The sequence below is a fragment of the Pseudophryne corroboree genome, chromosome 1 (genome assembly GCF_028390025.1).
Source record: "Pseudophryne corroboree isolate aPseCor3 chromosome 1, aPseCor3.hap2, whole genome shotgun sequence".
NCBI lineage: Eukaryota > Metazoa > Chordata > Amphibia > Anura > Myobatrachidae > Pseudophryne > Pseudophryne corroboree.
The window spans coordinates 832,601,126-832,616,424 of record NC_086444.1 but is presented as its reverse complement, the minus strand read 5'-3'; the positions used below and the strand labels follow the sequence as shown (position 1 = coordinate 832,616,424).

At 48.0% G+C, this 15,299-nt stretch overlaps 1 protein-coding gene across 7 annotated transcripts in view; it reads right to left on the bottom strand.

Moving 5' to 3' along the window:
- The window catches only part of LOC134911739 (UDP-glucuronosyltransferase 2A2-like), a 240,192-nt gene that overhangs the window by 206,901 nt on the left and 17,992 nt on the right, over positions 1–15,299 (bottom strand). Inside the window, exon 1 of one of the 7 annotated variants that reach the window (XM_063919829.1) lies at positions 13,423–13,446. The exons of 3 other annotated variants lie outside the window; for them this stretch is intronic. Coding sequence is in view for 1 of the 4 variants with exons in the window: in XM_063919797.1 (XP_063775867.1) it covers positions 6,829–7,549 (721 nt within the window). In the remaining 3 variants the exon portion in view is untranslated. Of the gene's footprint in view, positions 1–6,828; positions 7,695–10,756; positions 10,782–11,150; positions 11,357–13,422; positions 13,447–15,299 lie in introns of those variants that run through there. 3 more of the 7 variants (XM_063919814.1, XM_063919821.1, XM_063919797.1) reach the window with 3 other exon arrangements.

Below are 15,299 nucleotides of genomic sequence, written 5' to 3'. Positions count from 1 at the left end.
AGTATCCTCTAGGACGTAAGAGAAAATAGGATTTTAATTACCTACCGGTAAATCCTTTTCTCGTAGTCCGTAGAGTATACTGGGCGCCTGCCCGGTGCTTCGTTCTTCCTGCACTGTTACTTGGTTACGTAATGTTGGTTCAGCCGTTGCTGTTCCTGTTTCAAGTTTGGTTAGCTTGGCTTTCCTCTTGTTGGGTGTGCTGGTTCGGAATGTCACCACTATCCTTATCTATCCTTCTCTCAAAGTATGTCCGTCTCCTCGGGCACAGTTTCCTAAACTGAGTCTGGTAGGAGGGGCATAGAGGGAGGAGCCAGCCCACACTATCAAATTCTTAAAGTGCCCATAGCTCCTAGTGGACCCGTCTATAGCCATGGTACTAAATGGACCCCAGTATTCTCTACGGACTACGAGTGAAGGATTTACCTGTAGGTAATTAAAATCCTATTTTTACCTGGATACAGACCATTTAATTCCTTACAGAGCAATACAATACGTAATTGTAACTTTCTACATTTTATAGAACCACTTACATCCCTCACTGCAGGTTGCATAGCAACTCATTTACATATAGTGGGTTGTATGGTAAAGACACGATCATAGACTATACAGTCAGGCAATTTCTGAAGGTTTGTCCCACTCCCCACAGTGAGAAGGTGATTGGAGACCTATCCACACATTCTGGTCTCTTTATCTACTCCCAATCATTACCTTAACACACCATTTTATTTGCTTTTACCATTCATTTTAATAATAAGTACAAATAATTACTTATTAATTATCCATACCCTTTAACGTGTGCACAAACTCAAGGTACCACTCAGTTAGGGAGGCCAATCCCGGGATTGGGATCGGTGGGATCCCGGGATTTGGGCCCAAAAATGCCGGGATTTGAATCCTGGGATTGGAGCCTCCAATCCCGGGATTCACGGGATTACATTGCGCATGTGCGGGAGGGTGGGTGTAAGTAATACTACTTACTAATATTAGGCGGACTGCAGCCATTGACAAGCTGAACGCGGCGGCACTTCAAATATAGTGCTGGCCGCCAGCCAATCAGAGCTGGCAGACCGTCAGCCAATCAGGGAAGCTGCCGCAGCAGCGACAGCCAATCAGGAGCGACTGCTGCGGCCGCTTCCCTGATTGGCTGCCGATCCGCCAGCTCTGGTTGGCTGGCGGCCGTCGCTTCATTTGAAATGCCGCCACGTTTAGTGTGCTCATGGTTGCCGCCCGCCTAATAGTAAGTAGTATTACTTACACCCACCCTCCGTCCCTCCCTCCCTCCGTCCGTCCGTCCGTGCAGTCAGTGCTCCCTACAGCCTTCCTCCCTCCCGCGCGGCTACCAACCCTCCCTCCCTCTGTGCAGTCAGTGCTCCCTACAGCCTTCCTCCCTCCCGCGCGGCTACCAACCCTCCCGCGCCACGACCTACACCCTACCTCCCGAGGCCCGCACCGCTACCTACACCCTCCCGAGGCCCACACCACTACCTACACCCTCCCGAGGCCTGCACTGCTACCTACACCCTCCCTTCCTCCCGCACCGCTACCTACACCCTCCCTACCTCCCGTATTGCTACCTACACCCTCCCTCCAGCGCTGCTCCCTACAACCTTCACTGATCCCTACTGCAATCCCGGGATTGGCCGTTTTTCAATCCCGAATCCCGGGATTGAAAAAACGTCCCGGGATTGGCCTCCCTACACTCAGTGTGGCCCAGTTATTTTAGGTTTTATTCTAAATAACAGAATGACTCTTATTGGGCTTGCAGCTCCTGTGACCATTACCCAAATACTAGTGAGCCCAGTTCTTCATATCTCTCATTAACCATTGCCCACTTTGAGCACTGCCCTGAACCATACATCTTAACCATCCCAATTTGGGCAAGACAGAGCTGCTTTTCAGGCATTGTACCATCCACACAGGGCCGGCTCAAGGCAGTGTTTTTTAGGAGCAGCCGCGCTGGGTGCCGGACTTTTAAGAGTGGCCATCAGCACTCTGGCCTTTCAAATAAGGTGCCGGTTCATCAGCCAATCAGAGCTCGTGGACCGGCTGCGGCAGCTCGTGGTTGACTGCCGGACCGCGAGTTTTGAGTGGCACATGAACCGCCACCTGATTTCACATACCCGCCGCCGAGTCCGACACAGCAGCAGCAGAACCAGAACCCCGGCAGCGGGAGCATCAGCACAGACCGGCAGTGGTAAGCAGCACTACTGTGGGCATCTGTGTATCTGGCACTGTGGGGGCATATGTGTATCAGGCACTACTGGGGTAATCCTTGTATCTGGCACTGTAGGGGCATCTGTGTATCTGTCACCGTGGGGGCATCTGTGTGTCTGGCACTGTGGGGCATATGTGTATCTGGCACTGCTGGGGGCATCTGTGTATCCGGCACAGTGGGAGCATCTGTGTATTTGGCTTTGTGGGGGCATTTGTGTATCTGGCACTACTATGGGCATATGTGTATCAGTGATCATGCTGAGCCGTAAAAAAAAGTGCTTGGCTGTGTAGCATACTGGACACTGCACCAGAGCTGTAAGTAGAAATTTTGGTGCCCTTTGGCAGAAAGTGAATTGGTGCTCCCTCTCCTATGGCCCTCATTCCGAGATGATCGCTAGCTAGCTACTTTTAGCAGCCGTGCAAACGCATAATCGCCGCCCACGGGGGAGTGTATTTTCGCTTTGCAAGTGTGCGAACGCCTGTGCAGCCGAGCTGTGCAAAAACATTTTGTGCAGTTTCTGAGTAGCTCTGGACTTACTCAGCCCTTGCGATCACTTCAGTCCTTTTGATACCGAAATTGACGTCAGACACCCGTCCAGTAAACGCTTGGACACGCCTGCATTTTTCCAAACACTCCCAGAAAACGGTCAGTTGCCACCCACAAACGCCCTCTTCCTGTCAATCTCCTTGCAATCGCCCGTCCAAATGGATTCTTCGTTAATTCCATAGCTCAGCAACGATCCACTGTGTACCCATACGACGTGCCTGCGCATTGCGGTGCATATGCATGTGCAGTAGAGACCTGATCGCTGCGCTGCGAAAAACGCAGCGAGCAATCAACTCGGAATGACCCCCTATATCTGAAAGAAAGGCGCGCAGCAAAAATTTAGGGGCGTGGCTTTGTGGGGAAGGGGCATGGCCACATAATAGTGCCAATTCACATTACACCACACAGTAGTGCCGCTTATACACATTGCACCAGGTAGAACCTCCTATACACTCTGCACCAAGTAAAGCACGTTATACCCATTGCACCAGGTAGAGCACATTATACACATTGCACCAGGTAGAGCATTATTATGCACATTGCACCAGGTAAAGCACATTATACACATTGCACCAGGTAGCGCTTGTTATACATATTGCACCAGGTACAGCACGTTATACACATTGCACCAGGTAAAGCACGTTATGCACATTGCACCAGGTAGAGCACGTTATGCACATTGCACCAGGTAGAGCACGTTACACACATTGCACCAGGTAGAGCACGTTACACACATTGCACCAGGTAGAGCACATTATACACTTTGCACCAGGCAGAGCACGTTATACACATTGCACCAGGTAGTGCACGTTATACATATTGCACCAGGTACAGCATGTTATACACATTGCACCAGGTAGAGCACGTTATGCACATTACACCAGGTAGAGCACATTATGCACATTGCACCAGGTAGAGCACGTTATACACATTGCACCAGGTAGAGCGCATTATACACTTTGCACCAGGTAGAGCACATTATGCACATTGCATCAGGTAGATCATGTTATACACATTGCACCAGGTAGAGAGTGTTATACATTTTGCGCCAGGCAGAGCACATTATACACATTGCACCAGGTAAAGCACATAGACATACATTAAACAACCCCCCCAAAAAATGTAGTCAGCATGATTACACACATAAAGACCTGCTATATGCAGTACGAAGCTTGATGTGATCTGGTCTATAGCAGAACAAAGACAGACTAGAACCATCCACCTGGGGCAGAAAGGGAATGGGTGCCAACCAGTCAGGTAAAGGTTGTCAACCACTAAGGGGGAGGGATGAGGGGCACACTGATGCTGGGGGGAGGGATGAGGTGGCACACTGATGCTGCTGGAGGGATGAGGGGGCACACTGCTGCCAGGGGGAGGGATGAGGGGGCACACTGCTGCTGACAGGAGGGGAGATGGGGACACACTGGCGCTGGCAGGGGGAAATAGGGGGGTGCGCTGGCAGAGGGAGATAGGGGGTCACACTGGTGCTGGCAGGGGGGATGAGGGCACACTGATGCTGGCAGGGGGGATAGGGGGCACACTGGTGCTGGCAAGGGGGACAGGAGGCCTCTCACAGTCACACACCCACATGACGGGACTTACCGCCAGAGCAGCGCGTACACAGCAGCCAGGAAGCCTCCCCTAGGTGATACAGGCACAGTGAGAGGTGCCCAGTACACAGCAGCGGGCCACTGCCGCCTTCTCTCCCCGCAGTACAGCTCCGGTGACCAGGAGTCTTGGAGTAGCGGCTGCACCTGCAACACGGCGGGCCCGGCAGTGATTGGCTGAGGCTCAGGCGGGGGACACTGCCAGTGGCGATTGGCTCAGGCGGTGGACGCTGCCGGCGGCAATTGGCTCAGGCGGGGGACGCTGCCGGCAGCGATTGGCTCAGGCGGGGGACGCTGCTGGCGGCGATGATAGGTTAGGGAGTCAGAGCGCGTCCTGCAGGACCCGCTCATATTTTAAAATTGAGCTATAGCACATTTTTGCGAACACTGTGTATCTCGCACAGTGGGGGCATATGTGTATCTGGCACTGTGGGGGCATATGTGTATCTGGCACTGTGAGGGCATATTTGCATCTGGTACATCTGGGGGCATATGTGTACCTGGCACCACTGGGGAATACTGTATGTGTATCTGGCACTGCTGGGGGCATATATGTATCTGGCACTGTAGGGGCATATGTGTATTTAGCACTGTGGGGGCATATGTGTATCTGGCACTCTGGGGGCATATGTGAATCTGGCACTGCCGGGGGCATATGTGTATCTGCCACTGCACCATTGGGAGCAAATGTGTATCTGGCACTATTGGGAGCATATGTGTATGTGGTACTGCACTATTGGGGGCATATGTGTATCTGGCACTGCACTCTGGGGGCATATGTGTATCTGGCTGTTACGCACACCAGTGCTAACAGGAGTATACCGGTGTATGAACAGAGGGAAGCGAAGCAAACGAACTCACAGACAGTATAACATAACATACAAAGGAGGTGATGGAATAACTAATAAACACAAAGTGAACGGAGAAGCCCAAAGGCTCAGGAATTGGGTGTCTCCCTAGTGTCAGGAATGCTCAGATGGAATAGAGCGGACAATGAAGCGATGTGTAGTGATTTCACATGTGGAGCACCTGAAATGATGTTGCTAAGAGCAACAGGAAAAACCCCAAAGGGTTACCAACGGGTGTGGGAATAAACTCCTTGGTCAGAGATAGAAATATAGACACAAGGAGAGTATCCACAATCCTAACCCCCACTTGCAGGGCACAGGTTCAGCTTACTGCCACTAAACTGACACCTGGATGCCCTGCACAGTGAGGGAGGATTAAGCAAGCAGGTCTGAGAGTACAGCCGCAAACCTGCTGGGTTCACAGAATAGCAAAAGAACCCCAGCAGGTCAAACAACTGACTCCAGTCTTACTGCTAGGTCCGGATTGGCAGAATGAAGTACCGAATCCCAAGGCCTATTCGCAGTAAGCAACAAGTAAATACAAAGTCACACAGTACTAGCTAACTCTCTGGAACTGACTAACAAACAAAGATTCAGCAGCATTTGCCTAGCCTGAGAGGATGGTTTATATAGCAGGTGCTGTCCACGCCCCACTCAGACCTCACAGACTGAGCACAAAACCAGCGCCGGATTCCCTGCCGTGCACAGAGCCTGTAACCACTACACAGTAAAAACCCGGACCGGAGTATCAGCTGCGGTCAGGTTACTTCGCTAACACTTGCCTCCCGGTTGCCATGGCGACGTGGCAGCACAGAGCAGGGGATCCTAACACTGGCACTGCACTACTGGAGTCATTATGTGTATCTGGCACTATTGGGGGCATATGTGTATCTGGCACTCTACTGGGGTCATTATGCATATCTGGCACTCTACTGGGGTCATTATATGTATCTGGAACTATACTGGAACGTTATGTGTATCTGGCACTCTACTGTGGACAGTATGTGTATCTGGCACTCTACTGAATTCATTATGTGTATCTGACACTATACTGGAATGTTATGTGTGTCTGACACTATACTGGGGACAGTATGTGTAAGGAGCACTGCTGTGGGCGCTAAGTGTAAGCCTGCTAATTGTGTTTGTAGTGGTGGTTGTGAAACTATATATATTTGGAGTTTGATATCATAATCTAAAGTTGCACACATTTCGGCATGCGCATTGAGGGGGGGGGGGGGGGGGGCTTAAAACTCTCACTCAGGGTGCTACTAGGCCTGGAGCTGGCCCTGCATCCGTGAGTCACAGAGGTTGGGTGGTTTTCTCCCATCTGCTGTGTGTGGTATTCAACCAATGCAAGGAGAGGCTCGGGGGAGCCCAGCAGCTCGAGCATCCTGCCCCCATAATGACTCATGGCAGCGGCATAGTGCAATGCCGCAACTCCTTTTCATGTCCCTCCTTCGTCCTCCCAAATGTTGGGAGGCATGACAGAACCAATGTTAGTTATATAATTTCCTTGGGGCAGATCTGTCTAGACCAGTTTTCTGACATCTGCAGTAGTATTACCTAGTATGCAGAATGATGAATGATTTATACATATTAAATGAGAACTCACCAAGTATATTGCTGTAAAAGTAGTCCCATTCCTTCCAAACCAACAGCTGGAAGAGATCATGAACAAGGTACAGAAGTAAGTTTTGAACCCTTTCCAAAAAGCACATTTGCTCCTGTAGTTCAGACGTGGCAGCAGGGACAAAGGAAGCCGGAGCAGGAGCTTTACCACACAGTCTCTCAAACACAAAACCTGCAGAAAATCTCAGGGTATAAACAAAGGGAATCTGCAGTATCTGAGCCAGCAGCTCCCCACATGGTAATACTGGGTCTGAGAGAACAATGTCAAAGTTTGACCGTTGAAGTTTCACCAACAGTCTCTCGTTCTTAAATATCCCATTGCATATCTGCTTGTGGATATAAGTAACTTTCCTTGAGAGGCTCCTCAGGGTGCTGTACATCCTCCAAAATGAGACTTGATGCCTCTCATATATCCAGAACTGCAGAAATCTCTCCCAAATTGCCTCAAGTTCTTGGGCGGTAAAGTTTACTTCTACTACTTCAAACTGGAGGCCGGAGGATTCATTTGCTACCTGCTGCAGGGAAGCTGTATGCACCAGCATGGTGACTTTATGTCCTCTTCCTATCAATTCCTGTAGGGTCAGTTTCAAGATCATCAAGTGACTGTGCTCTGCTGGCCATACTAATATGCTGCCACAGTGACAAATCCCAGCCAGGAGCAGGTGGAGCAGACATGATTTAAAGATGCACTGAAGAAACAGCATGACGGTATAATATCAGAGCTATTATAAGGATGGAGAAATTGTAATCACAATACAGAAAATACCTGAGATTGGCTGAAAACTGGTTCATCCCAGAACATGATAAAATATTCATGCTTCAAGAAAGCAGCTAAGTGGTTTGTGGGAGAGCTTACTGTTAATGCGAAGTATGAAGTGGATTTGCAGAAAAAGGGATTGGATCCAATAGCAATGACATTATAGGAAACAGTGCCAAAATGTATTTGTTGCTGAAGGGAAAGAGACGCCAAGTCAGATGACACAGCACAGAGTTCTGGGCTGCAGTAATGGGAATTAATGTAAGTGCAGCCATTATGGGAGTATGTGCATGCTCTACGATATTACATTTAGTCAGTAGATTCTTTTATACTGCTTAATTGGATAATATCCACATAAACTCTCAGATCTTTTTTTTGTTATTTAGTGAAGAACATGTTTTTAAAAATGTTAGTAATGTCTTTGAATATTCTCTTATTAGAAAATAGACCAAGAGTCTCCCCCCCCCCCCCCCACACACACACACAACCAGCCTGTGTCCATATGTTCCTATTCCAACAGTACCTCCCACTGGCAAGTAGCAATAGATGCCCAATGAGATAACTCCCCAAACACAGAGACCACACATGCGCACTTGCGCAGAAACCATGGTAGCCCTTACAGCCCATCGCAGTTACGTGGGTGCATGTTAATACATTTACCCGAAGTAATCGCATATTGCATTGCGATCCTGGTGCTAATATCAAACCCAGATCGCATTGAATATGTGATTAATGATAAATGTGCCCTATGTCTGCTGATTATCAGTCCCCCTATTGCAGCTGATCTCCCAGAGATAAGCCGAATAGAGCTCACGGGATCCGGTCTGAAGATCGACAGTGTCTAGGTCGACAATGTTTAGGTCGACCACTATAGGTCGACAGTCACTAGGTCGACAGGATCAGAAGGTCGACATGTTCTAGGTCGACAGGTCAAAAGGTCAACATGATTTTTTTTTTTTTTTGAAATCTGTTTTTTTTTTTACTTTTTCATACTTAACAATCCACGTGGACTACGACTGGAACAGTAATCTGTGCCGAACGAAGCGGTAGCGGAGCGAGGCACCTTGCCCGAAGCATGGCAAGCGAAATGGTGCAAAAATTTGGGTTCCTGGTCACTCTACAAAGAAAACGACACCCAAAAAAATATATAAAACTCATGTCGACATTTTGACCTGTCGACCTAGAACATGTCGACCTTCTGACCCTGTGGACCTAGTGACTGTCGACCTATAGTGGTCGACCTAAATATTGTCGACCTAGACACTGTCGATCTAATGATCCACACCCAGAGCTCACACTTGTACTAACATAAGTGCTCCAGAATGCCATTTACATGGCACTCTGGGGTGCAAAATCAGCAGTGATGTAGGTGGTAACCAGCGGTGCAAGTAGAATTTTTTTCTTAGTGGTACTGATAGTAAAAATGGGTGTGACCACTTGTCATGAGGGGGCGTGGTCACATAAAACTAGTGGAGTGGCTACATAACAATAGGGGCATGGCCACATTATGCCACACACTGTAATGCCCCTTACACATTATGCCAAACACCGTAATGCCCATTACACATTATGCCACACACTGTAATGCTTATTACACATTATGCCACACACTGTAATGCCCATTACTCATTATGCCAGACACCGTAACACTCATTACACATTATGCCACATACTGCAATGACCATTACACATTATGCTACACACCGTAATGCCTTACATATTATACCACACACCATAATGCCTTATAAATATTATGCCACACAGTTATGCCACTGAAACCATTTTATGTCCAACACACAAAAATGCCCCATAAATTATGCCCTAGCGGTAGGCAACCATATTTCTTAATGGTACTCCATACCACCCCGTACCACCAGTGCCAGATTAAGGGTCACACGGGCCTGGAGCTGACATTTATCAAGGGCCTATTGTGTGCCGACTCGGAGTGTGAGTAGCACCTCAGAGAAGTTCTCCTGGGCTGGCATGGAGATGTACTAGATCTTGGAGAGTGATAGAGTGGAGAAAGATAAACTACCAACTAATCAGCTCCTTAGTGACATGTTAGAGAATGGATTTGAAAAATGGCAGTAAGGAGCTGGTTGGTTGGTATTTAAGCTCTCTCTACTTTATCACTCTCCAAGACTTGGTACATTTGCCCCTACATCACTACTCTTCCTCCCTATACTACATCACTGCACTATGGGTAAGTAGTGCTGGTTAAGCACAAGTCCATTATGTGAATGCAAAAAAAAATAGTTTTATATACAGTATGGTTGGGTCAGAGAAGTAGCGGAGGGCATGGAAGATACAGGGGGGTAGTGCAGAGTGGTAGTGATGGGTCAGGGGGGGCAGTGCAGAAAAGCAGTGGTAAACAAAGAGGGGTCAGGGGGTAGTGCAAAGTGGTAGTGGTGGGCATGAAGGAGACGGGCTAGTGCAGAATGATAGTGATGGGCATGGATGGGAAGGGGGGTAGTGCAGAGTGGTAGTGATGCATCGGGTAGTGCAGAGAGGTAATAGTGGGCATGAAGGGGTTGGGGATAGTGCAGAGTGGTAGTGATAGATCAATGGTAGTGCAGAGAGGTAGTGGTGGGAATGGATGGGTCAAGGGCAGGGAAGAGAGGTGGTGGGCATGGAGGGGTAGGTGTTGTCCAGGGCCGTAGTGGTGGGTTAGGTGGTAGTGCAGAGAGGTAGTGGTGGGCATAGAGGAGACATGGAACTAGTGCAGAGTGGCAGTGGTTGGAATGAAGGGGCCAGGGGGTAGTGCAGAGAGGTGGTGGACATGGAAAGGACAGAGGAGTAGTCCATAGAGGTAGGGGTCACCATGGAGGGGCCAAGGGGTAGTGCAGAGTGGTAGCGATGAGCATGGAGGGGGCAGAGGGGTAGTGTCAAGTTGTAGTGATAGGTCAGGAGGGATAATGCAGAGAAGCAGTGCTGAGTATTGAGGGATAAGGGGTAGTGCAGGGAGATAGTGGTGGGCATGGAGGAGTCAGGGGTTAGTGCAGAGAGAGTAGGGTGGTCATGGAGGTAGGTCAGCATGGTAGTAGTGAGTCAGGGTGAGCATTAAGGTAGTGGTGAGTTATGGAGGAGTATGGAAGGTGTGCAGAAAAGTATTGGTGGGTATGGGGGAGCTCTGCACACAGTGACATGTCTGTACCTTTAGCTGCATCATCATGCAAGGAACATGTATCAGAGGTGATGAGTACAGTGGTCAGTAGCTGTCTGAATGTACAGCTTCCTCTCCCCCAGTGATGTCATGCAGCTGGTCAGGGAGGGGGCTAGGGAGATGAGTGAGAAACCGCATGTCTGCATCAGGGACACTTTAACTGTATCCAATTGACTGGGGCTGAAAAATGCAAAGAGAAGGCTCCAGGAACCTAATCCTGTTTTTCAGGTGGTGACTGCATACCTTCTGCCTCTGTCTGGTAAAATGTGAGCAGGGGATATTTCTGCTGGTGACAGTGCTTGCCTGGTCCTCCCCCCCATGTGCATTGGAAACAGCTACTGGAACAATCAAGTTGTTACAACAAGCAGCTCCTTATTTTACTTACATAACGGCTCAGTGCTTCCAGAGGCAGAGTAGTAAACTAGTCACTCCGTCCCATGTAGTAACAGAAGGAGGAGCTCTACAGATGACATCCCAGTGTGCACCCTGCATCAGCTGCCTGTCTCACGTCTCTTCATGCACCTGGACCTGGATGATGGAGCTGAAAATCTCCATTTCTCAGTCTCCACTGTCCTGTGCAGCAGCAGCAGATTAGCCCTGCATCGCCAGCCCTGGCTGCTGTACATACTTGCTAGCAGCATCAAGACAGTGCTAAGCCGCTCACTAGACCTCTATCTTCAGGCTCCGCCCACCCTGTGCCTTCTGCCTGTCCGCTCTCATGGATGGCCGGCGGTGCATGTTATTTGAGGGAAAGCATGTCCACATCGGCGCAAGATCAGTGACAACACCCGCACAGTAGGCAACACAGCTCTGACGGATTTTACTCTGTTCTCTGCCTGGCCAGTTTTACTGTTGATGGTCCTGCTGTGGGCCTATTTTAAGTGGAGGGCCTGGAGCTGCAGCTCCACCCGCCCCATTGTTAATCCGGCTCTGCGTACCACCCTACTTTCAGCACTGGTGGTCACATACTGCTGCATCACTGCCAGAGGAAAAGAAGGAAATCCATTTTCGAATGCAGTGAAAAAAGTAAAAGCCCAGCTGGCTACTTTTGCATCCAATGCGACCATGCCAAATAGGTGGTTAACTTTAAAAATTCAGATGTTATGGAATTTAGGAAGTAATTCAGATCTAATCGCAGCAGCAAATTTGTTAGCAGTTGGGCAAAACCACAGGGCTCGTTCGCCCCGCATGTCTGGCTCTGCCCCGCCACACAGGTACAAAAGCATCGCATGGCGGCAATGCTTTTGTACCTGACGAGCAGCTCCCTACCAGCGCAGCTCCTGCTTGCTGGCAGAGAGATTCTCACCACATCCTGGGTCGCAGCGGCTGCGTGTGACGTCACGCAGCCACCACACCCCCCTCCCCCTCAATGGTCCGGACACGCCTCCGTTGTCCGGACCGTGCACCACCAACAGCGTTCTAATGCCATTGGCACGCCCCCTCCCACCTCACGACCGCCTCTGTCTGTCAATCAGGCAGAGGCGATCGCAGCCTAGAGATGCTGTTAGCATTTCACTGGGCCCCCGGGGTGCGCACGCGCAGTGCAGCCGCGGTGCGTGCGCACTCAGCAAAAAGATTCAGACTGCGATCGCTGCTGCGATCTGGTCTGAATTACCCCCCATGTGCACTATTTTTACACTGCAATTTATATTTCAGATTGAACACACCCCACCCAAATCTAACTCTCTCTGCACATGTTATATATGCCCCCTGCAGTGCACATGGAGGGTAATTCAGAGTTGATCGCAGCAGCAAATTTGTTAGCGGTTGGGCAAAACCATGTGCACTGTAGGGGGGGGGGGGGGGGGGCAGATATACCACTTGCAGAGAGAGAGTTAGATTTGGGTGGGTTATATTGTTTCTGTGCAGGGTAAATACTGGCTGCTTTATTTTTACACTGCAATTTAGATTTCAGTTTGAAAACACCCCACCCAAATCTAACTCTCGCTGCACATGTTATATCTGCCCCTCCTGCAGTGCACATGGTTTTACCCAACTCCTAACAAATTTGCGGCTGCAATCAGAGCTGAATTAGGCCCTAAATGTGGGATTATTTTTAGTAATGTATGTAAAATAGTCTCAATTTATTAAATGCAGGTAAGGAGCTGCTGGATACCATTACTTTATGTCAGCATCTTACTGTATGATTAATGTTATTACTCATTGCAGAGCCGCTGGTTGTTGCGGCCCTGCCGGCTGGGTTGTGCATCTGTATATAATGCTACACAGTGTGCTGCGCTCACTGTCCCTCTTTCAGATGTGGTTGGAGGGACTATTGCTGCTGCTTACATAGTAGTAGCGGCAATAGGTCCAATATGGTAATCTACAAGGAGGCATCACACCTCCTGCACCATTACAGATCCCAATTGATCCAAGGTATCAGATCATTCAAAGTATCTGATCCAAAGAATCAATTCATCTAGAGTGGATGCTGTTATAAATTTTAGGGATAAGTTTTGGGCGCAACTCCTAAGTTAGTGTGACCGGGCTATTTTAGGGTGTCACATTATAATATTTTAGTTAGCACTTTTTTTAGCACTTTCAAATATTTTTTCCACTAATACTACTCTTTTTAGTATTTTAATTAACACCTCTTCACCTGTGTATCACCTCTTAATACATACAGTAGCTTTTACTTCTTTCTTTTTAACACTCACTAGTATCTTAGCCTTTGACTGGTGTACTGCCCTGGGGTGGCTGGCTTTCACTGGCTTCTGTGGGGTTCCTTACACTGACAGGTCTGATACCGCATAGTGCAACCGACGTTGCAGTCACATACTGCACCTGCACAGTACGGTCTGGCACATGCGCAAAGCGGCATGAGCCACTACTCTGTCCACATCTGAATAAGGGCCACTGTGTCTGTAGCCAGCATCTAGCAGATCTATGCAGCAGCACTCAGTAAGCATAAAAAAAAAACACATTGGGCCCACGACTACCATCATGGTGGGGAGTCATTCGGATCTCTACCATCAATGGTAAAACTAGTTACCATTAACCATAGGCCATCTATGGTTTTCAATTATCGATGGTTGATGGCCAACCCTGTCCCAAACTCAAATTCAGTTCTTAAGGTACCCTAGCAGTCTAGGTTTTAAGGATTTCCGTGCTTGAACACAAATGGCTAAATCAAAATGTCTGAGGTACCAATTAAATCACCTGTTCTCAAGCACTGATTGTCTTTAAAACCTGGACTGTAAAGGTGCCTTGAGAGCTGAGTTTGGAAAATGCTAATTTATTGGCTTTCACCTCCTGCTTTTTCTGCATGATCATGATCAGGCTCATGTGCTTAGAATGCATATAATATGATACGTTTTAATTTTTAGCTTGCATAAGATTCGGTACATTTCTACCAACTCCAACATCACCCAAAATTGCCTCCAACAATGACTCCACAAATCTCACTCCTACTCCACAGCACTGTTTACTATGGGTGATATACAAGCAAAAGGTCTACATTCAATAGGTCAACCCCACAAGGTCGACATAGTCAAAAAGTCGCCATGGTCTAAAGGTCAACATGGTCATTGGGTCAACATAAGAAAGGTAGACAGTAAAAAAGGTCAACAGGGTCAAAAGGTCAACATGAAAAGGTCGATATGACAAAATGTCAACACAAAAAAGGTTGACACAACATTTTAACTTTTTTTGGTGTCTTCTTCGCCATCACAGTAAACCCCAATTAGTGTACCACTGTTTACCAAAGCAAACAGAGGGATAATAAGACTTAAAAAAAGAGAGAGGAAGTCTGGTTGAAGGAGATAAAGCAATAGCAGATCCTCTAAATAATTATTTTTGCTCAGTATTCACTGCAGAAAGAGAAGGGAAAAGGCCACACACATGAAAATGAGGTAGATACAAGTACAACAACAGAGAAGGTCCTAGCATAACTCTCAAAACTGAAAGTAGATAAATTAATGGGGCCAGATGGGATACATCCAAGAATACTAAAACAGCTTAAAGGGGAACTGGTAACACCATTAACAGAATTATTCAACCAGTGGCCTTCTACAGGAGTAATTCCTGAGGACTGGTAAATTGTATAGGTAGTCCCACTGCACAAAAGTGGAAGCAAGGAAGAGGCAAGCAACTACAGACCAGTGAGCCTTACATCAGTAGAAGTTAAATTGACGGAAACACTATTAAAAGTAAGAATTGTGGAATATCTCAAATCAGGAATTTACAGGATCCCAAACAGCATGGATTTACTTGGGGGAGATCATGCCAAACAAATGTTATTGACTTTTTTGACTGGGTGACTAAAATACTAGATGAAGGAGGAGCCATCGATGTAGCATATCCAGACTTCTATACTGCAAAATAAACTAGAAAGCGTGGGTTTGAATTCTAAGATGGTTGCAGGATAGGAAACAGAGAGTTGTAATAAATGGAGTGCAGTGTCAAAAGGGACAGGTTACAAGTGGTATACCCCAAGAATCTCTACTTGGATCAGTGCTTTATAATATCTTTGTTAGGGACATTGCAAATGGTATCAAAGGGAAAGTATGCCTTTTTTAAGATGACACAAAAGTAT